Genomic DNA, 23,308 nt, shown 5'->3' with positions numbered 1-23,308 from the left:
TCAACTGCAAAGGTTTTTAAAAGAACTCACAATGTGTATAACCTTCTAGAACTTCTATGTCTATTTTTAGCTTGCATTCCACAACCAGCCTGGTTCCCTCTTCCAACCAAAATAAATATATTTCTTAAGGAGCACAGTATTTATTTCCCTCAGGAGCAAAGTATTTATTTTCCTAAAATTATCATGATAACGAGCAGAGTTTTCTCAGCCCCTTCTGGTACGCTCTGTGTGCTGCTAACCCACTGCTGACCAGCAGCTGAGCCCAGCAATCCAGGCTGCTTTCAATCCAATTTATAGCCCATTTACCCCATCCACACCTCACCCACCAGGCTGGTAAAATGACACCTTTGTGGTAGAGTCCAGTAAACAACGCCCATTGCTCTCCCCTTATGCTCTGAGCCAATCTCATCACAGAGGCAGTCGGGTTCCTTTGGCATCATTGTCCTTAAATCCATCCTGCCTGTTCCCAATCACCATCTTGCTTCAAATTGTTTCCAGGAGAAAGCTCCCCATCACCTTCCCAAGAGTCAAGTTAAATCAAATGTTTTAGAATTGTCCAATCCTTCTTCTCACCCTTCTTATAAAATCCCAGAATGGTTTGGGTTGGAAGGGATCTTAAATCCCATCCAGTGCCACCCCTGCCTTGGGCAGGGACACCTCCCACTGTCCCAGGCTGCTCCAAGCCCTGTCCAGCCTGGCCTTGAGCACTGCCAGGGATCCAGGGCAGCCACAGCTTCTCCAGGGCCTCACCCCCTTCCCAGGGAAGAATTCTTCACTGAGTGTATGCTGCTTGCCCTTTCTCAGTCAGCAGAATCCTCTCCTGATTGCTGTGACCTTGCCAAGGGGCCCTGCAATGACATTAGCCACTTCCCCCACCGCCCCTGGGTGCACAGAACAAAATCCCAGCACCAGCAGGCAGAAAAGCTGCAGCAAGACACTGCACCTGCAGCAGCTCCTCAGGGCTGGTCACCTCCTGCTCCTCAATGTCCTTTCCACTCTGCCTTCAAGGACACGAGCTGGCTGAGCTGGGCAACCCCAGCAGCAGAACCTCAGGTGGAACACTCTGAACATTCTCCTGCCTCAGCCTGGAGAGAGGCCACTCTCTCTTCAACATTTCCTCCTTCAGCCACGTTCCGGCACAGCAGCCCCCAACTCTGAGCTCAGCCTTGCCTTGCTCTGGACAGGTCCCTGCACAGGATCCAGAGTGGGTCAGGCTGAGGGGCCACAGGGCTCACCTGGTGCCACCTCCCTGCTCCAGCAGGGCCATCCCAGAGCTCAGGGCACAGCAGGGTGTGCTCACAGCTCTGCAATGTCCCCAGGCAGGGACACCCCACAGCCTCTGCACCATCTGCCCAGGGCTGGCACTGCCCAGGGCAGCAGTTCTGCCTCCTGGGCAGGGGCAGCTCCTGGGCTCAGGCCCTGCCCGGGGCTCTGGGGCCATCGCTGGGCCTGGAGCAGAGCCTGGGGCTGCCCTGCCCTCCTGCACACAGGGATGGACAGACAGGGGACACAGGGACACACAGGGGACACAGGGACACACAGGGACAGACAGGGGACACAGGGACACAGGGACAGACAGGGACACAGGGACACACAGGGGGACACAGGGACACACAGGGACACACAGGGGACACACAGGGGGACACAGGGACAGACAGAGGGACACAGGGGGACACAGGGGGACACAGGGACACACAGGGACACACAGGGGGACACAGGGACACACAGGGGACACAGGGATACACAGGGACAGACAGGGACACGGGGACAGACAGGGGGACACAGGGACACACAGGGATACAGGGACAGACAGACAGACAGGAACACCCAGGGACACACAAGGACACCCAGGGACACTTAGGGACACCCAGGGCTGAGGCCCCTCTCACTGGGGCTCCTCTCCAGGCTGAGCAGCCCCAGCTCCCTCAGCCTTTCCTGGGCACGGAGATGCTCCAGGCCCTTGCTCAGCTCCAGGAGCTCCTGTCCCTGCTGTGCCGAGGAGCCAGAGCTGGGCACGGCACCCAGAGGTGTCCCCAGGGACAGGATCACTGCCTGACCTGCTGGAAAAGCACATCAGGATCCCACTGGCCTCCCTGGCCACTAGGTTCTTCCCTGCAGAGCTGCTTCCTCGTCTCTCAGCATCCCCTCACCTTCATCCCCTCACCTTCAGCCAGTGATTTTCCTTCTCCAGGGTCAGACACCAACCCACAACTGCACCATGAACACTGCAGGTCCTGGGGAATTCTCACAACAGGAATCCAAACAGACCAGCTCTGCTCGTGCCTTGCCAGGCACAGAGAACTTAGAGTATCCTTCACCACCTGGCTGGGGACTTGAAACCAGGACCAAAGCATTAAAAATTCAGTGATCAGCTGAGAAGATTGTGGATGAACCAATACCAACAAATACAGGTTCCGTTTTTGGAGCATTAATTAGTGGTAACAACCTGATGAGCAAGAAAATTAAGGCAAGATTATAGAGTGGAGATGCTGATATTTCTATTTTGCATGTAATTTTCATCCCCAAACAAACTGTAGTAGCTTAGCAAACACCAGTCTACTAACACGAGACAATTACAGACACATTTAGTGTAACAGGCAACTAAATGACTTTGTAATTACACTATTAGGCCAAATCTGGGGTGAAAAGGATAAAGGATTTGTGTCTCATATGACACTACCAAAAAAAAAAAAAAAAAAAAAAGCTGTGAAACACCAAGAGAAATTTGGTAGTTTAAAGCAAGTGTTTAGGCTGATGAAGGAGAGCAATTATGGATCTTCCACAGTTGGAATTAAACCTGCAGCCATTCAAGCATAAACCACAGCTAATACTGAACAAGAATTCTGAGCTCATAACAAGAATTACCAGCACAGGAAACACCACATTCTAGAAAGAGAGATCAAGCTGGAATGACCAAGAATTTCTGTGCCTATGGAACAAAGAAATAAACAAAAGTGTTTAGCTGGAATGAGCAGGGCAATATTCCTACTCCTGGTGGAAACCCAGGGTGAGAAGGACATGAAGCTGTTTTTTTTTTTTCAGGCTGGCATGGTATGGTCTCTGTTGGGTGCAACTCTGGGTAAGGAAAAGGCACTTTATCCAGCTTATAGTGCAATAACAGGAATCCTTCAGCACTCCCCACTATTGAAGTGTTTCCTATATTTTGTCACCCCCAGGGCTCAGGGAGCACTCACAGACACCCCAAAGCCACAGGAACAACCTGGGTATGACAAGCCTGGGGAGTGTCCCTATCCATGCTTTTCCTAGGAGGAGTTATCCCCCACCCCACACAACAGCAGGTCCCCAGGGACTCTCCCTGTTAGCCCAAAACAGGTTCTTTCCTCTGTGCAAGAGGCTGGTCCACACGGAGCCGAGGTGTTTGATTTATTTAGTTTACATTTTAGCAAACAAAGTGTTCACTGGCTACATGTCACCTAGTTCTCCTGTTAATTAGGATTCTATCTTCTATTGGTTAATGAGTCTCTCGCTTCTCATGCTAATTAGTCCCACACTCAGTCCTTCTCCTCTTTTGGGTCAGTGGTTTCTTGGGCCATGGGTCAGTGGTTGCAACCTGCCCCTGCTGGAATTACCTTCCACCCAATCGCAGCCAATTTCAGCCCAGCTGCTGAGTTGGCTTTATCACATTCTTCCTTATCTTGTGGGTTCTGCCAAATGTCCTTGTGTCTATAAATTCTGCCTTGTGTCCACCATCAGTGGTACATCCTTCTTTACAAGCTTCCTCAACCTCCCTGGGGTCTGAGGTCATTGAAACATGTCCAGCCCTAAACTTTAGCAAGGCAATTCCAAGTAATTTGTCCTTCTAACACCTGGACATCACTTAGAGCTTGTTAGGTGCTATTTGTTCCAGGGATTAAATCTCCCTTCTTGTTGATGTGGCTTGAAAGCATACAAAGATCAAGCACCAAAGAACACCCTTCTTTATTTTTAATTCATTCCACATTCTGCAACAATAAGGCAGCACCCTGTTTCATAACGCCCTTCTCATTCCGTGTTACACTCTGGACAAACTGTTAACTATTTATGACTCATGAAATGTCAGCGTTATTAGCAAGGTCACTCTACGCAACAAGTAATCGGCCTTTGAACACCTGGACATCACTTAGAGCTTGTGAGCTGCTGTTTCACGGACACACCCTTCTGGTTGATTAGGCTGGAAAGCAGACAGAGATCAAACACCGGTGAGCACCCTTTCTTCAGAGATGTTTTACATATTCCACATTTCGCAGAGCAGGACCCCCCGCGCCCCCAGTGCCCACACGGGACCTCCCGGCCGGGCGGCGCTCTGCGCGCGCTCCATGGCGGCGGGGCCGCTCTAGCCGCGCTCTATGGTGCTGCTGCCGCTCTGGCCTCGCCCCGTGCCGCCCGTGCCGCCGTATCCCCTCTCCGTGGCGATGCTGCCGCTCCGCCCGCTCGCCCTGTAGCCGCCCTTGTCCCCGCTGTCCTCTGTGTGCCCGCCGTGCCCGCAGTCCCGGCCCGCCGTGCCCCCGCCGTGCCCGGCCGCCCGCCCGTCTCTGTGGCCCGCGCGTTCCGGCGGGGCGGGCGGGATGTGGCGGCTGCTGCTGCCGGGCCGGGGCCGCTGCGCGCCCACCCCCGCCCGCCCCGCCTGTGCCCCCGGGCTGGGCGGCGGCCGCGGCCGCAGCCCCGAGCGGTGAGTGCGGCTCAGGTGTCCCCCGCCCCGGGGCCGGCGGCGCGGCCCGGCCTCACGGCGCCCGTGTGTGTGCGCTTGTTGCAGGGAGCCCGCGTGTCAGGATGGCCCGGAGCGACGAGGACGGCGGCAGCCGCTGCCCGGCCTGCTGCCCCGCTACTCCGTGCGGGAGGCCGTCACCTGGGTGAGGAGCAGCGCCGGGGACACCTCGGGGGATCCCCGAGCAGAGCCGGGGAGAGGGGCCGAGCGGGAGCGGGGCCGTTCGCTGACCGTGTCCCTCTCCACAGGGAGCTGTGGGCGCGCTGCTGCTGCAGCTGCTCCGGCAGATCGCGGGGCTCAGGTCGCTGCAGGACGCCCGGACAGAGCGAAGGCTTCCCTGGCGTTCCTCGCTGCCCCCCCAGCCCGCAGGTCAGCGGCTGGGCCTGGGGAGGGCGGCGCGGGGGCTGCCGGCTGGGATTCCTGCCTCGTGGTGTGCTGGGTGAGGCTGGGAGAGGCTGGCACCGCTCTCCGGCCCTGGGGAGAGTGTCAGGAGAATCTCTGCTTCTTAACGGTTTGCTGCAATCCCACTCTGTGTGCCCTTACCTTTGTTTTCCCTTCTGGATTCTGCTGCACGAACTTTCCTCCTGCTTGTCTGTGTGGTGAGAGGACACTGAGTGCCTGCACAGACCGATGTTGTCACCTGGAGCAGACACAGCCTTTGTGCTCTGTGTTACAGTGGTGACTGAAGCCTCAACCAGCTGTCCTGGCGAGCAGCTGGGGTCCCAGCTCCTGCAGAAAGCAAGTCCAGAGGCTGTAACAGAGAATTCATCCTCAGGCATCCCCTCGGGGCAAGGAGAGAGGCAGCCCTGGGCAGAAGCAGGTATGTGCCATGTGCTGCAGGGCAGGATACTCCTGGCAGAAGGACCTGGGACTTCCTCCAAGGCAAGCTCGGAGCCACGGACTGTGTATCCATTTATTGACATTAGAAGAGGCAGGTGAGAGTGGAAAGGCAGAATTTCAGAGAGATGAATCAGAGTCCAGAGACAGGAGGAAAAAACCTCCTGAAGGCAGAGACAAGGCTGTGCTGTAACTGCAGGTGACAACAGCTTTCCCAACAGTGCTCTGCCTTAGCAGACTGATTGCAGCATCCAGTCCTGTTCTTTTATTGTGGACAGATGTTTGCAGCCAGAAGGATTCAGGAGGATGCTGCACCATTGATCTGGGAGACTGGTGTACATGGTGTGAAACTGGAGGAATTATTCTCTTCCTGCAAGATGAGGATGCATTTCTGAGCTCTTATGCCATAGATAAGACAGTGGAAGGAGGTATCAAAGACATTATTAAAATGAGTTTTATAAAAATAGAAAGATAGACTCCAACGAAATTGAAGTCTCGCCCAGGAAAGTGTGTCCTACATAGGGAATTTAAAGTCACACCAAGGAAGATCAGATGAGGCCTGCAGCTCACTAGATATAGAAACACTGATAATGGCCTCAGGAAAGTGGTTGGAAGCAGGAAGCCTGCTGGAGCAGGTGGTAAGGGGACAACATTCAGTAGTGGTGTAGAAGAGGCACATCAGGAAACCAACCACAGATGTAGGCTAAATCACAAGATCACAGACTGGTTTGGGTTGAGAGGGACCTGAAAGCTATTCTTGTTCCCTGCCATAGGCAGAGACACCTTCCATTATCCCAGGCTGCTCCAAGCCCTGTCCAGCCTGGCCTTGGACACTTCCAGGAATCCAGGAACAGCCACAGCTTCTCTGTGCCAGGGCCTCAGCACACTCACAGGGAAGAATTTAAATAATGAAGTGCTGCAGAATAGGTCAGAGCTGTTCCCCATTTTCTGCTTGCTTTCAGAATTTTGGCTTCCTTCTGTGCTGATTTCAGCTACTGCCCATCACTGCTTATCAAACCTTCTCCTGCCAGAGGTTACCATTCCCATCAGTTGGCAAATGGAGCATTTTGTTTCCATGTCTCCTAATTAACTCCAGGAAAGCAGCCAGGTTAATTTACCTAAACTGCCAATTAGACTGTTTAACCCATCTGCTTTAGCCTGGAGCATATTAAGAAGCACTCCAGCACTGGCAGGTGACTGGACATGGACCTCTGGGAGGAGTGGTGGGAAGGAGTGGAGACAGCAGTGCCTGCAGTTGGCACAGCTGAACGTCCTGGAGTGACTGTGTGTCTGACAAACAGCTCCTACTGAGAGTCAATAGGAAGAGCTTTTGGGCAAACTGATAAATTGAACAGTGACAAGGCACAAAGGCCATGTGGCCTTTGTTCAGATGTTCTTCAGAAGCTGGGAGATCACTGAGCCTCCAAGGATGATCTGTAATCCCATGCTCAGACCTGCTCTGTGGCCAAGGGAATGAGCACTGACAGACTGCACAGCTCGACTTTTAAAAAGGGGTGGGTGGCTGTTGGTTTGAGGCACAAAGCTGCAAAAAAGGTGATTCTAATTTGGTAGAAACTCTGTTACAGGAGAGAGGTGTTAGATGCTGGGATGAGTGGGCTGTATCAAAGGTCTTGGAAGGATTTAGGAAGCCATTTCTCAGGCCAGTTTGCTCCCTTGCAAGAGACTTGAGAGAGTTGTAAATCTATTAAGACTTCTTTGGAGAAGTCAACAGGCATGTGGAGCAAGATAATCCAGCTTTTAGCTTTCTGAAAATCATCCAGACAAGACCTAAACCAAAGCTGTCTAAAGAATTAAAGCTGATGTAAGGGAACATGGAGGAGTTACTCTTGGGCTGGTAACTCCTTAAAGCACAAGAAAGTTTTCACAGTGAAGAGCCATTACTGTAGGATTCCCCTGTCCTTTGTTAAACCTGCTCTGTTCAGCAGTGGTTTGGAAAAAAGAGGTGATGAACGAGGCAGCAGAAGCAGCAAATGGTAGAAAATTCTCCAGGACAGTCAAATCTGAAAGTCACAGGCAAAGGCTGCACGAGAGGCAAAGCCACGGTAATCCCCAGGTGGGTTAAGCGACTGTGCACAGGGGAGTGTGGCTGTAAATACACATGCAGAGTGAGGAGTGTCAAATTAATAATTGTCTTGCAGAGGGAACATTTAAAGTCACTGTGGATGTGCTTTTGATAAGGTTAAGTCAGTGCTCGGCAGCAGTGAGGCCAATTAAATGTTAATTATGGTGAAGGAAGGATCTGAGGACAAGGCAGTGCTGTGGGTTCATGTGAGTCTGGGATGCAGCCACGTCTTGAGCACTTAAGGAAAAGACACTGCCTGAAACACAGGGACAAAACTGCAGAGAAAAGATGACAGGGAGACAATTACATCCAAACACAGGCTGACTCTTCCTCTTAAAAAAAATGAAGTGGCAAAGAATGTGCTGGTGCTCTGTGAAACTGAAAGTGTTGAGAGAAAGAGAATAGGGACAGTCTTTTTCATAATGCTGATATAAAAATGCAGCACAGAAGGGTCAGGTGGCCAGTTTGGAAAAAAGCAAAAGGCATTTTGTGTTTGGCCAGTGCCCAGGTAAACTGTGGAACTCGCTGCTACAGGCCAGAAGTACAAGTGGGTTCCAAGAAGTGATTAGGTAAAATTACACATTGAAATGAGACTTAATTGGTCCAGCCAAGCCTCCTGCTCAGATCACAGAACAGCTGATTGCTGGAAAGTTCTGCCAGGGAGAGCGTGACTGTATAATCCCTGCTCCTCACCCTTTCTGCCCAAGCATCTCCAACTGTCACTTGTCAGAGATAATATATGTCAGAAATAATTTGATTTTGTTCTGTACATAAGTCCTCGGGTTACATTCCACATTTTGTTGTGCCTCCATTTTGTGGGAATTTATGGAGAAAAGTCAGGGGGAAGAGATTTGGTAATCTGCACTGAAGAGGGGTGAAAAAATGCAGGGTTTTGTCAGGTGAGAAGTCCTGGGAATCTTTCCATGGAAAGTGAAGCTTGATGATTGCTTTCTTTCACTACATTTTGCTTTCTACAGAAAAACCTGCCTGAGGTACAGGATTTTTTTTTTTTCCCTGGTGTTTAGCTACTGAAAGAGGGTGAGGCGGGCAAAATGAGGATGCAGCAGGAAGCTGGGGAGAGCAGAAGGAAGGGAAGGACAGACGCCTGGCAGATGATGGAGGGGAATCTGGTAGCAAAGCCTTGCCATGAGAGAGCAGAGCTCAGAGTGCAGCAGAATGTGCCTTCCCTGCTCCAGTTTGCTGCTGCCAGCAATGGCAAGGGATCTTCTGGAGAGAATTCCATGTCCTTTCCCTTTCTCCGGGTGTTTCAGTTCATTTCCACACTTGCTGGTGCTGGTGTCCCTGTGCAGTGACAATCTGCTGTTGTGGCAAAGATCTGTGGGATGGATGCTACCATCTCAGCTTTCCACAAGAACTATTCCAATTTTATTGGAGCACAATAGGATCAAAAGCTATTCCTTTGTTTAAAAAGAAAACTTCAGGAAATTAACTTAAAGCTTGCTTTAAGTAGCATTCTGGATATTGCTACCAGCAAGTCCTCAGCTCTGTGTTCACATCTTACTTTTTCCATGCAATTTCTGCCTCACTCAGAGGCTTTTTGCTGCAAGTTAAAGGCACAGAGTGAGCAAGCAGGTGATTACAGCCAGTCTCAGTGTTACAGCAGCTGAATGATGCCCTGGGGAGTTGTATTTTACCCCTGGCAGAACTGTAAAATTCGTTATTTCAAATTTGAGATTACAGACATTGCAAAAGTGTGTTTTCATTTCAAAGCACAATGAAACCAATTGGAAACAGTGAAATTTTCCATGAGGCAGAAATGCTGGATTTTGGCCAGCTCTTGTTGTGACTTCGTTCTCATGGATGTTTTGGGATGAGCAATCTAGGCTGTCTAGGAGAAGATTATTAATTCCTCATTTGGAGCTAGCTGTGAGCAACACTTGATTAGTCCAGGATGAACAGTGGAGAGAGACAAAAATATTTATTAACTGCTGAAGATGTGAGCGTTGGGCATCCAAAACACTGAAAGCTGCAAGACTGCATGGAAAAAAAGAATGTGCAGTCATGTTGCATCATAGCATGGGTTTGAAGAAGTAGAAATAAAGTTGCACAGAAAATTCCAGCTGTGATATTCCCATCTTTTAAACATAACCTGAAGAACAATTTAGCTTGCCCAGCCTCAAAGGTGATTCTAAGGGAATCCAGGTCTCCCAGAGCAGCTGTGGCTGCCCCTGGATCCCTGGAAGTGTCCAAAGCCAGGTTGGACAGGGTTTGGAGCAGCCTGGGATGGTGGAATGTGTCCCTGCCCATGGCAGAGGTGGCATTGGGTGAGCTTGAAGTTCCCTTCCAGCCCAAACCATTCTGGGACTCTCTGATCCTTCAGGACTGGGGCTGGGTATCAGGTTAAGTTGTTCCCTGTGCTTTTTTCCAGATGTTCTCTGGGATTGGTAACCCTGATCTGTGGAGATTGGAGTGAGGAATGGTTTCCCATGGTAGAGAGGCACAAGGTGCTTCTGCAGGCTGACAGAATTCAGAATTCGTGGCTGTTTATTTTTCATGGTTCAGTGGTTTGTCCAAATTGCAACATTTTCCCAGTAAACAAGGAGTCTCTGATTTAGGAGTAGACACCCATGCAAAATGTACAGTTTCTTTAAAGTGTGGATGTACTAATGCTGTTTAAACAAGTAGTGGGAGAATTCTTAATACAGACCATTTTTTTCCATGGGATTTGCAGTTGTTTGTGTGGCAAAACCCCAAATTACATCACAAGGGAGATACACGATAGAGCCTTACAGTGAGAAATATCAGATAATTTGATGCCTGCTCTGCAAAGAAACAGAAAGCACAACTAATAAATTCACAGATTATACTACTTTAGGTGGAATGCTGCATAGAAGTCATGTTTGCCACAGTGATGTTGCTTGTTGGGTGAATGGGGCCTGTTCAGATAACACACATTTGAATACAGCCAGGGGGGAATTGTTTGTCTGGGAATAATGAGGCTGCAGCTGGCACACAGGCCAGGGCTCCCTGCTTGCTGTACAGTGCAGGCACTGCAAGGAGCACTCCTGCCTGCTGCACACCTCATTGCTGCTGCTCCTGGAGCCAAACAGTGCCAGCAGTCAAGGAATCAGTCCCTAAAAGGACATTTTGTTTCACTTGTGTTGGCTCTCACAGCTTGAGAGGGAGTCACAGGGAGGGCCCAGCTCTGGCTCAAAGTGGTTGAGGCTCCAGCAGCTGGAGTTCAGTGTTCAGTGGGATCCAGCTGCTTGTGGTGACCCAGGTTAAAATCCTTGGCCTCAGGCTGTCTCCTCTTTGTGGAGGTCATTGTCCTCTTACACAGTGGCAGGAGTGAATGCCACTGTAACCACTGCCAGCACAGTCCTGCTCTGAGCAAGGTGGCTCAGCTCAGGCTGGAGATGCTCTGTCAGATAATTCTGATTGAAACTAGTGACAAAGTGCTGAGCACATGGCTGTCCAGTGTGCCTGAGAGGGCTGACAGAAGCAGGGCTGTAGCCTGCAGAGGAGTTACCTGGAGAAGGAGATGGTGAGGCGGCACTTCACCTGAGGGTTGGGTGTGGTGCCCTGGGCAGCTGAGAGCTGCAGCAGTTCTGATCCAGGCAAACTGGGAATGAGGAGGCAATGTCACCCCTCCTGTGACACTGCTGAGGGGCTGCACCTCAGAACCCTGTTGGAAATTCAGGAATAGTAGCAAAAAGTCATAAAATTAACCAAGGCTGGTAGAAAAGTGCTGCAGTTGAAAGATGTGAATGGTGCAGTCTTTTTAGAATCACAGACAGGAATCAAAAGGGGCTGATTAGTCGTGTCAGGAGTTTCAAAAGGAGGAATTGGCTTTTTAGTAAAGAAGAAAAAACCTAGAAGAGCCAGTGCCTGGGAGCAGAAACCCAGAGTAGAAGTACTTTAATTTGAAATGAAGCACGGGGGTTTAAAGCAGTGATTACAAGTTACTGGAACATTTAGGAGAAGCAGAAGATTCTCTACTTTTGGTGTCTTCAGATCAAAACCAGGGGCCTTTCTGGAGGAGCTGCAGCCACAGGGCTGTATTCCAGAGCTTGCTTTTGCTCCAAAGGTCAGATTGGTTGGGATTCCTTCTGTTCCTGATGTCCTTGACTGAATGGGAGATCAGATCCTTAGAAAAGAGCTGTGGAATAGAGAGGCTAAGAAGAGGCAAAGATGCAGCACTGCTAAACTTTGCTTTTTTGTTGGATTTTTTTTTAATGCAGGGGAGTTCCAAATCCCTGTGAGCTCCAGGGTGGGGCCAGTTCTCCACAGTGCAAAGGTAAGGTTTCATTTTCCACCTCCTCTGTCTGCACCTTCCCTGCAGGAACGCATCCCAAAGCTACCCTGAGCACAGGCTGAGCAACACTCACACACAAGACTGGGAAAAAAAAGGGAGATGGGATATACTGACCTCTGCTATAGCCAGAAAATTCCAGGATTTACAAACTGCCATTCCCATCCTTTGATGTATCTGTGTAACAGGGCTGCTGGCAAGGAAGCACTGAAAGAAAATGGTGAGAAACACCAAACCAAGCAACCAAACAAAAAAAATAAATTCAGCAGCACCAGTGTGTTGCTGTGTATATGCATTTTGATGCAATCTTTCACTAGGTGATTACATGCTGTTGCTATTTTGGTGTTTACCAGACAACCCATGACTGAGGAAGGTGGTGTCACTCCAAACGCTGCAAATCAGGGCTGGCTCTTGTCTGGTAAAGAGGGAAGCACTTGGGGCGTGAAGAGAGTGCATCAGCTCGAGAGTCACAAGGCCATAAATTATATTATTGTTCTTGTTGTGATTAAACCTGCCAATTTTTTGCAATTCACATCTTAGATGCAAATAATTCCCTTTTTAAGATAATCACTCGGCTGAGCAATCGCTCAAGGACATTGTGAGCAGAGTGAGGTAAATTCAGTTTTTAGCAGAGTGAGTTCCTGCAAAAGGCACCAAGGAGGAATTTGCTTGATCTGCTGAGGGGGTGAGAATGGATCTCTCCATCCTGGGAGGTGCCTCTTGTGCAGGGCTGGAGGAAGAGCCTGTGGCTGGGTCAGGGAGGGGCCTTGGACCTGTCTTGGCCTCTTGGGAGTAGCCCCGAGCTCAGCAGTGGAGCTGTGAGTGCCAAGGGGCATTTTCCTGATTCCCTGTGTGCACTGAGCTCTGCTGCCACTCGATGGCACTCGGGGTGTGGGGCTGGGCTGGGCTGAGCCTCCTCTCACATCCCAGGCTGTTCATTGTCCGGGAGGAAAGGATTTGGCTGTGCCCTGCAGGGTTTCAGCAGCACTGGGCAGTGCTCAGTCCAGCTGAGGGGCAGCTCGGCTGCAGCTGGGTAAAGCAAAGGTGTGAGGGTGTTTTGGCAGGGACTCTACTCTGAGCACGATGTGGGAGGGGGAACAAGGGGTAATGTTATTTTTGGAGGGGGGAGCTATCTTAGAATCATGAAATATCCTGCTATGGAAGGGATCCATGAGGATCATCAGTCCCAGCCCTGCCCAGACCCCCCAAACAATCCCCCCTGTGCATCCCTGGAACAGTGTCCAAATGCTACTGGAGGTTTGGCAGCCTCAGGTCCGTGCCCATTCCCTGGGGAGCCTGGGCAGTGCCCAGCACCCTCTGGGGGAAGAAACTTCTCCCAAAATCCAGCCTGGCCCTGCGCTGCCCCTCGGGAGAAGCTGCAGACTGCTCTGAGTAGGATCAAGTGCAGACTGCTCTGAGTAGAATCAGGGATTTGCTGAATTCTGAAAGGCTGCACCAAGCTCCCTGGCCAGAGGGCAGAGGAGCAGTGTCTATACAGCTTCCCCCACGAGGTGGCTGTGTAGGACAGGGAGGGTTTTGTGTGTACACATGCCCTCACCCTTCTGATGACTGAACTACCATACAAACAGGTCTCACTGCTTGGTTTCCAAGCCAGAATCTCCTCTAGGGTTGATATGATTTAGCTGTCTTTAATAGCTTTTCTCTCTGACTCCTCAGGGTGACCCAGCTCAGCGAGGGCATTTGGAGGAAGCCGCTTTCCAATTGCAGCAGATTTTCCGAATTGATATTTCCATTGCATTGAATATCCTTGGTAATGTGGAGTTGGTTTTGTTTTGCCCTTAAACCACAGGTTTCTCATTTTGGAGGACCTCCAAATGGTTGCAGGTCCTGTGAGAAGGCAGGGATGGCAAATACCCAAGCTGAAGCCTCCTTTCAGCAATTTTAACTGTGCTTGGAGAGATTTATTGCCCTTTGTCCCATCGTGCCACCTGATTTATCTCAGCATATTTCAATCCAGACCTGCTTGAAGCCTAGACTCTTGTCCTGACATCTGTAGCTGGAAATTAAGCCATCTCTGTCTTTTTTGCAACACGAGATGTCATATCCTTGTATCCTTCTTTTATTGTCTGAGCTCACAGTTTTCCTGGCAAGCTGAAAAAGCAATTGCAGGATTGCAACTCTAAGAAAAGCAGAAGGAAGATGCAATGAGCTAAGAAAAGTCCCTGCCCTATATACACCACTAGTTGCAGCACTGAAAAGCAAGTTGTTTCTGTGTGAGCCATACGTTGTGTTAGCCTGTGATCCCTCTCTGCCATGAGCCCAGAAAAATCCCTAAAATGCAGTGTTGCCATTTTTCTTACGGAAACTGTGGAGGGAGGATTGGTGAGCCAGCTGGAAGTGGCCCAGAGCACTTGGCGTGAGCCAAGGAAGGCCCAGTGGCTGTGGGGGAGGTTGCTGCATTGGAGGCTGGGTTGTGGCTGTGTGCTTTTCCCTGTTTTCCATGGTTTTAGGCTGTGTTTTCCTCAGGGATCGAGAGCATGAGGGCGGGGCACTGCCGGGTGGCCTTCACCTGCTTCAAGCTGGCGGCAGATCGGGGCTACAGCAAAGCCCAGTTCAACGTGGGGCTGTGCTACGAGCACGGCAGGGGCACGGAAAAGGACTTGGAGAAGGTATCCAGGGCCTGCCTGGGGGCTGGGTGTGGGCAGCACACATCAGGAGAGGGGTCTGTGCTGGGTGCTTGGAGCTTTGTTCCTTTTAGGGTCTGGGAAAGTCATAGAATGTCCTGAGCTGGAGGGCACCCCCAGGGATCATTGGTCCAGCTCCTGACCCTGCACAGACACCCCAACAATCCTCCCTGTGCATCCCTGGTGTCCAAAGGCTCCTGGAGCTCTGGCAGCCTCGGGCCGTGCCCATTCCCTGGGGAGCCTGGGCTCTTGAGACTCAGTAGAAAATGCTGGAAATAATAAAATTGCAGCTCTGCAGAGCTGCTTTCAGTGTCACCAATCTCCTCAGAGAGGTGTTCTGAGATCCCTTTCCCACAGCTTCTGAGGGTTCTCCAGGTGCACAGGCTGTGCTACCAGCACCCAGCGGGGTTCCAAGGAGAAACCTGTCATGTCGCTGTATTTAAGACACCACTGCACATCCCAGCGCTTCTCAGATCTCCAGCTTGGCTCCCGTAACTCCAGCCTGCCACCTAGTGCACGCTGGCCAGCGGCTGCTGGAGCTGGGAAGAGCTGCAAAGGCAGCTTGGTTTGAGTCATGGTTGGCCCAGTGCCACCCCCTTCAGCTCGGGCAGGGTGCTTCCAGGGCTCTGGGGTACTCACAGCGCAGTGTCTCACCTGACCCAGCTGATGTTCTGCTGTGGGAGGGCTCTGGGATGGGATGCAGCTTGTGATGGGTCTAGCCAGAGAGGTGAAGCTTGAAGGGAGCCATGTCATGTTGAGGGCATGCACCAGCTGGGTTTCTCTCTCTCTCTCAGGCAGGTTTTTATTACTGCCAGGCAGCCAGCAGCCGTCACCCCATGGCCCAGTACCGCTACGCCAGGTACCTGCTCCAGCACGGCCCTGGCAGCCTCCAGGACAGGCACCACAAGGCTGTGGCACTCCTGGAGCAAGCAGCAGGGGCTGGCATCACAGAGGTTGGTGTCCATAGACTGAAGGGTTGGAGCCACATCCTAGACAGCACTGGAAGGGAAAGCCTTCCAATGTATTTATCCCTGCTCACAGCACAGAGGCTGGAACTAGAGGATCTTTAAGGTCCCTTCTGACCCAAACCATTCTCTGATTCTCTGTTTATATTCCTGACAGTGTCTGGGAGACAGCCCTGCCTGCAGACAGAGCCACTGTGCCACACTTTGGCTCTTGTCAGTAGGGCTCTTACATTAAACCTTTGGCTGGGAGAGCTGACCTGTGCTTGAAAACACAGCTCAGTTTTCATCTCCTCTCAATTCCAACAGTACAGGTCACTGTACCGGAGGAACTTCCAGTGCTTGAAGCAAGAACAGATCCTCATTTTGTATCTGTGACTTTCTGAGATGACTCATCTGTGCAGATCTGTCTCCTGCCTTCCTTTCCAAGTCCAAGAGATGCATTTAGGCATGTGCCATCTCGCCCTGGGAATGCCAGGCTGGCAGTGCCTGTGCCTCCTGGAGCTCAGTGGCCAGGGGGTGCATCTGCTGGATCTTGGGGACAGGACACAAGTGGGAGCCATTCCCTGGCCCTGATTCCCAGAGGGAGTTTGAAATGATACTCTGGGTCTCGAATGTGAATTCTTTGTGTTTACAAAATCATACTGAATTTTCTTAGGGCAGCCCTGCCTCTCCTAAGAGCCCCTGCCACAGTAACCCCAGCATGTGAACAGCTTGAAAATCAGTAAAAATACCAAATAATTAAAACCCTGGCTGATCTGGACCATATGGTTTTGTTGCAGGCACAGGCTTATCTTGGAGTGTTCTACATGAGGGGGCTGCAGCCTCAGGAGAAGAGAGGTCTGAAGTACCTGCTGCAGGCAGCAAACAGTGGGGTAAATAATCCTTCTGCCAGGGATTGTCCTCAGCTTGGGATCTGCAGGTGGAGGATTGCAGGGTTTCTTGGAAACGGGAGCAAGTGTCAGGATTTTGCTGCCCAGTGTAAAGGGACAGAGTGGAGCCTTGGTGCCTGTTGGAGAGGAGATAGGCCCTGGGCACAGACCCTACAGAGACAGCAGGAGAAGTTCCTACAGCACCAGTGCCTGTATCCAGCTTCCAGCATAGTACAGCTTTCCCATTATGGAGCATCTACACCCTCTTCAGTCAAAATCTTTCACTACTGCATCATTTGGAGAACTTCATTGTGTTTATCTCAAATCTGTTCTTCAGAATTAGCCCATTGTTTCTCTCCTTTTATAGAGAGGATGGAAAGGGTGTTTCTGGATTTATTTTTAAATTCAGGCACCTTTAACATATTTAATCACTTGAATCTCCATTCAGCCTTCCCCCATTGTTGCTGTTTCTCTTCACAAGTCATGTTAGATCCCCAAGAATCTTCTTGTATGCACTTTCCCCAAGTGACCCAGGCTTCTCTTTCTTGAAGGGCAGTGCCACAGTGTGGGCACAGCACCCTCCTGAACTCCCACCAGCATTTAGAGGAGAAGTGTGGATCCCATGTCTTGCAGCCAGGTTTCTGCATCCCACAGTTCTGTTTCTGGCCATTGTCTCCTTGTTTTCAGCTGCATTGTAATGGCCAGGGCTTTTTTTTTTTTTTTTTCCCCTGAAGAACTTGTTCATTTTAACTCCAGTTCCCACAGCTTTTGTGCAATGGAAAATAATGAATAGCTATTGCCTGTTCTGCTGGCTAATAGTTGTGGTTGTGGTGCCCTTTAGTGTGTCCTCTCTGAGTCATTCCTTTTGCAGGCTGCAGAGTGCTGGTTTAGTTTGTGTCTCTGTGTAGTTAAGCTGTTCTGCTTGGCTTGTCAGTCTTCTGTCTATTTTTCTAATTCTCCTTTGACCATTTTAAGATGCTTGGACTAAAAGTGGACTCAGGATGGAGGTATGCCATGGATCTCACATAATGAGCTCCTCTGCTTTGTTCTGCATTCCCTTCCAATAATTCCTAGTCCTGCTTGCCCTTTGCCTGGCACTGAGCAGTGATGAGATGGTCTCAGGGAACTATCACAGTGTGATACCCAAATTTCTTGCTATCAGCACTACTTTGCATTTGGCAATTCTTTTTCCTCTGTGATTGTATTGCCCACTCCTTAGGTGTGTGAGATCTTCTTTAATTAATTCTTTATAGTAAGTTTGACCATTTTGAATGGTCATTTTTACATCATTGTAAACTTTGCTACTTGGGTTTTCACCCTCTTTCCAGCATGGAGACACTCTCAGTCTGGTGGGACAAGGCCTGACTTGCCACAGCAGCTCAGACATCACAGTATTTAGTTCTAAATCTGCTTAAGATCTCTCCTAAGCTTCATCCTTGGCTCCTTTTTTCCAACCTGGAGTCAGAAGTTTATGCTGAACAGTATCACATTGATCAATCCCATTAAATAGATGATTGGCATTTACTGGTAGTGCCTTAACAACACAAAATCTGTCAGGTAACTGCAGGTCCTCAGGTGCACCCTTGGTATGTTTTGGTCAGAGTTCTCTGACCCCCAGCATCCTTCCCCATCTCTGCTGCTCAGAGGATGCTGTGGATGCTTCAGAGCCTCAGCCTTGAGGGCAGACATCCCAGGCTCCCTGGGATGTCCCCATTTTCTTGGGAGAGGGGCTCCATAGACAGGTTCACTTCCCATTACCCTACAGTTGGAATTTATGTTTAGTTGGCTGAAAGAACACTGGGCATGGATAAAGCAAGGACAGCATAGTTTAGTACAAATCCAGAAAAAGGAAAATAGTACAAAAAGTCACGGATTCAGCGTTTCTCTGGTTTTTCTCTCTGCTAGAGCTGAACTGAGAACTGACAAGTGTTTTTCCAACACCAGAACTGTGTTCTGCTTTGTTTCCCACTTTTTATCCTCCCTGATTTCCTACATGCAGCCACAGAATATAAGCCCCTAATAAAGAGTTCTGCTGGAGAACTGAGCCTGACCTGCAGATTTCCAAGGGTGTCGCAGTCACTTCTGCCATGCTAATTTGGGGATCTCCCCTCGCTGCAGTCTTGGCTCTGAGGTGTTCATCCTGTGAGAGATGGTGGTGCAGCTCTCCTGATTGAACCCTATCTCTTGTCACAGCTGAAGTGCCAATCCTTCAATGTGTTTATCTCATCTCTAAAGGAGTTTATTGCTATCATAAGCTGAGACTTGCAACATTTTGCAAAGCACCCACTCACCGGCTTCTTCACTTGCCTCTACCAGCTACATCCTAGACAGCAACACTTGCAATATGTTCTTTTCTAGTGGCTTTATTAAAACTTGCTACTTACTTGGGTTTTTTTTTTCTTTTTCTTCCTTTTTGTTTTTGCAAAGCCTTGTTTAGATTATGTTTCTAGCAGTCACACTCTTCAGGCTGTGCTGCTGGCTTTGTTGCTGGAAAGGTCTGTGTGACCACAAGTCTTTTTAATGTCTTCAGGAGTGTCATCCTGCTTTCCTGCTCTCTGAGACCCTTTGCCTTCCATTGGATCTCAAGGATAAAATGCACAGCTGACACATAAACATGTCATGGGTTTGCATTTGGCTTCACTGCAGTGCCAACCTTTGCTTTCCAGTTTGTTCCCAGCAGTTACATATGTCTGAGTGTTTCAGGTGCTTTTTCTCTAGTGCATATTTGCTTCATTTACTTCATTTCTGCTGCCTGAGATTTCTTCTGGAATAGAATGAGGTGAGGCTGAGCAGAAGAGTGCTGCACTCTTGTGTTAAAGGGGAATTTCCCAACCCTTGGCAGCAAGTATCTCTGTGCCATTTGTGATGTTTTCACAAGACTTGGGCTTGAACTCTCTTAGGACAGTCTCAGGGCATGCTCGGAGTTTGGGTGGGATCAGGATGTGGCACAGTCAGGGCTGCCCAAGATATCTCAGCTCTGACCTCTGAGGCAACTGGGATGCTCTGCAGAGCCAGCTGCTCCTTTGTTCCCCAGCCACAGCCCTGGGTGTTGAAGGGAAATCAGTGAATTTAATTGGAAAAGGATGGGAAGGAGCAGAGCCAGAGATTATGCTTCTCTCCAGGGGACTAAACTACTGAAGATACAGCCTGAGGGATGGAGCAGTAAACTTAGCAAGGTGACCAAAGATAGAGCAGTAAACTCTGAAGAAGGTGCTAAAGACTCTCTGTTTCCTTTCCTGCGTGCTTGCTGTGCCAGGATGCCCAGAGCAGGTTCCACGTGGGCGTTTGCTACGAGCAGGGCCTGGGAGTGCAGCAGAACCTGGCGGAAGCGCTGAGGCACTACCGGCAGTCGGCAGCCGCGGGGAACAGGCAGGCCCGGGACAGACTGCGGGCCTGGCAGCAGGAGCTGCAAGGTACCAGGGCCAGCAGGGCACCAGGGGCTGGGGGACTGCATGGGCAGGTGGCCCCGTGCAGGTGGGGCCTGTATTGCCAGAGGAGTGCTCACACAGGGCCATGGCACAAAGGAGTTCTTTGTGCTGAAGGGAAGGCACCACTTTTCCTCCTCAGTTCTTTCCAGTCCAGCTGGAGAAGCTGTTCCCATAGTATGATGTGTCACAGAATAATTTCTGTTGAAAAGACCAACTGTGTCCTGGGGGACACCAGGCCCAGCATCACCAGCTGGGCCAGGAGGGGATTGTCCTCTGCTCTGCGCTGCGGCAGCCTCACCTCTAGTCCTGCGGGCAGTTTTGGGCACCACAGTATAAAAAAGACATTGAGCCATTAGAGAGTGTCCAAAGGAGGCCACAAGGATGGGGAAAGGTCTGGAGGGGAAGCCTTGTGAAGAGCAGCTGAGGGCACTTGGTTTGTTCAGCTGGAGAAGAGGAGTCTGAGGGCAGAGCTCATTGTGGTTTTCAACGTCCTCCTGAGGGGCAGCACAGGGCTCCAGTATCTGCTCCCTGTGACCAGGGACAGGACCTGAGGGAATGGCTGGAGCTGTGTCAGGGGAGGTTCAGGCTGGATACCAGGAAAAGGTTTTTCACCCAGAGGGTGGTTGAGCAGTGGAACAAGCTCCCCAGGGCAGTGGGTACAGCACCAAACTTGTCTGAGTTCAAGAAGCATTTAGACAATGCTCTCAGGCACAGAGTGGGATTGTTGCGGTGTCTGCGCAGGGTCAGGAGCTGGACGTGATGATCCTTAGGGGTCCCTTCCAACTCAGGATGTTCTGTGATTCTATGGTTGTATGATCAAGTCCAGCGTTTGCCAGTGTCATTAATACCTTGTTTTTCTGTACTTTCAGATGTGCACACAAAGCATCCATTCCCTTCAGGATTAAGAGCCTCCTCCTCCAGCCCTGATTTCTGGACTATTGAGCCTGTGTCTGCAGGTCTCCACAGCAGCCAGCCAGGACAGTGTGGCCTAACCCTGCCCCACTCCTGGAGCACAGGCACACTGCACATGATGCTGCTCAGCAGTGCAGGGTGGAGCTGTGCCTTCAGAGCCAGGACAGTGCCAGTGGAGCTGCAGGGCTGGGAGCCCCAGCACTGCTGGCAGTAGAGCAGGCAGTGACACCAGCAGGCAGAGGGCAAGGCAGCCCTTGGTGTGGGCTGGAACCAGGCTGGCAGTGAAAGGAAAGAGAAAACTCTGTTCATGGGACAGGAGGCATTTTTAAATACCTGGGCTTTGAGAATTAACCTTGTGATATCTCCTACACCACCAAGTCCTCTACCTTCCACACAGGGATGTTGCTTCTGCACCTGCATTTCTGTATTAGAGCCAAGCTGTGGCTGCCCCTGGATCCCTGGAAGTGTCCAAGCCCAGGCTGGATGGGGCTTGGAGCAGCCTGGGCTAGTGGAAAGTGTCCCTGTCATGGCAGGGGGTGGAATGAGATGAGCTTTGAGCTTTTTTCCAGCTCAAATCATTCTGTGGTTCTGCACCACAGTGGTTTGATCTGGGGTTCTAATTACAGTAGCCCTGCATGTCTTACTCATGGTCCCCCAGGGAGGTTTGCAAGCCACCATATGGGGACGTTGGCAACTAACCCTGGGCTTGTCCTGGCCCTCACCCTCTGAGGCAATTTCCTCTCTCTTCAAGGCAAGTCCCCACAGTGCCCCTGCTACCAGCACAGTGTAGGCTGGCTCTGTGTTGCCATTATGGCAGTTTAGTCTGCTTTCAGACCTGGGCAAGAAGAGAGTGAATTCTCATCATGGGGCAGAGTTTTTTATGGGATGTGACAGATCCACCTGTAGCAGTGAGGTGACAGCTGTCCCTGGCCGTCCTGCACCGTCAGTGTCCTTCTGTCCCCACTCCTCCTCCTGCAGCTCTGGCAGGGAGCTGCTCCCATGGGCACACCTCTCTGAGATACAGTGAGCAAGGTTTGCTTCAAAATCCATCGTGTCCCTGTTTGCTGAGCACGCCAGCTCATTTTCAGCAGAGTGGATAAGGGATGCTCCCAGCGGGAAGGCACCACTGGCAGGCAGCAGCAGCAGGCAGCTGGTGTGATAATTTCTTCCACTGGGGCAGCTGAATCCGGAAAAAGGCATTTGTTCACACCAGTTTCAACTGGTTCAAGGGCATCTGTGCAAGCTGCCCAGCTTCCTGTGGCCCTGCTGCTCTGTGTAGATCAGGCTCTGCAAAACAAAGGCAATGGCCCCATCCTGAACTTCTGCAGCAAGGGAGGGGCGCAGCCAGCCCTCAACACATCTGATTGTTCTTCTGGTCTGCTCTCTCCTTCTGCTCAGACCAAACTTTCTTAGACCATTTCCTTTATCAAGCAGGATACAAGGAGCAGGAAATTCCTGGGGTGGATTTCCTATGCTGTGATAATCCAGAGCGCGCTTACGCATCGGTCAGGATGGGAGAGGGGCTGGAGGGGCTGAAAGCAGTTTGCAGAATCAGGAAATTGAACCAAGAGGGAGGAATTTGTCTCCTTTTAAACCTGCTTGTTATAAGGTATTTTTGTGTAAGGATTTTCCTCTGACATGAACATCAAAGCAACTGTGCAGAGGGAGATGTGAGGTTGTGCTGGCTGTTTGTCCCTCTGCCTGTGCTCCCAAGGTGCAGAGGACTCCCACAGGGCTCAGTCACAAATGCCTCCCTCATGGTTTGCACAGCTGCAACTCAGTTAGAATCTGGCTCTCTGACATTGTTTTGGTGCAAGAACCTGTTTTGTTTGTACAACAAACCAGCAAGAGATTTGTGTTAGCAGAGGAGCAGCACGAGCAGGCCAGGCCAAACCCATCCGTGGATCAATGCCAGACACAGGTTCATGTGCACAAGCATTTTGGAGACTCAAAATAAAACAAAACATTTTGGATATTAAAAAGTCCACCTGGGGAAATCTCACTCTATTGCTCTTGTCATTTAGCCCCAAGAGCAACAGAAAGGGGCAACTTTCTCATTTACTCTGTTTTAAATGATCTGTGTGATTGTCTGGTGCCGTGGCTTGGGTGTGTACACACCTGAAGCTGGGAACTGTCACCTCCAAGTATGTGGAAAAGAACAGGGGTAGGATACCTGAGATGGTCCAGGAGAGCCCAGAAGCCCTTACCTGCCACCCCCACAATGCTGCATGAGCCCATGGGTCAGCACTGCCCTTCCCTTCTCCAGGAGTGCAGAGGCACAGACACCTGTGTGCTTCTTCCTTTGCCACCAATATCTTGGTTTTCCTACCCATGCTATTATCTCAAAACTGTCTTACAGCTCCCAGACAGACAGATCAAAGTGAAAACCCATAAGAAGGGTGAAGCTTGTGACTGAGTATTTCAAAACAGCATTTTCACACTTCCTTTTTCCCAGGTTACCTTTGGCAGACTCCAGCCATCTGGTGTCTGCTTTTGGATAAGGACTGTGCTCCAAAATCCAATGGCCTCAAAGGAGAGAACAGAATAGAATGGAATCATTAAGGTTGGAAAAGACCTCTGAGAACATCAAG

General features: G+C 50.5%; 1 protein-coding gene across 1 annotated transcript; it reads left to right on the top strand.

Annotated features, from left to right (window-relative positions):
- The first annotated feature begins 4,485 nt into the window (after positions 1 to 4,485).
- DELE1 (DAP3 binding cell death enhancer 1) lies at positions 4,486 to 22,719 on the top strand. Its single transcript, XM_053956580.1, has 11 exons — positions 4,486 to 4,669; positions 4,754 to 4,850; positions 4,954 to 5,074; positions 5,382 to 5,525; positions 11,828 to 11,883; positions 13,576 to 13,669; positions 14,386 to 14,528; positions 15,338 to 15,496; positions 16,288 to 16,380; positions 19,634 to 19,790; positions 20,675 to 22,719. Exons 1-11 carry the CDS (start codon positions 4,566 to 4,568, stop codon positions 20,929 to 20,931), a joined length of 1,425 nt encoding a protein of 474 aa, XP_053812555.1. The 5' UTR covers positions 4,486 to 4,565; the 3' UTR covers positions 20,932 to 22,719.
- The last annotated feature ends 589 nt before the right edge of the window (positions 22,720 to 23,308 follow it).

The sequence above is a fragment of the Vidua chalybeata genome, chromosome 15 (genome assembly GCF_026979565.1).
Source record: "Vidua chalybeata isolate OUT-0048 chromosome 15, bVidCha1 merged haplotype, whole genome shotgun sequence".
NCBI lineage: Eukaryota > Metazoa > Chordata > Aves > Passeriformes > Viduidae > Vidua > Vidua chalybeata.
Note: the sequence above shows the minus strand (reverse complement) of the source record. Positions and strands in the feature narration are given on the sequence as shown.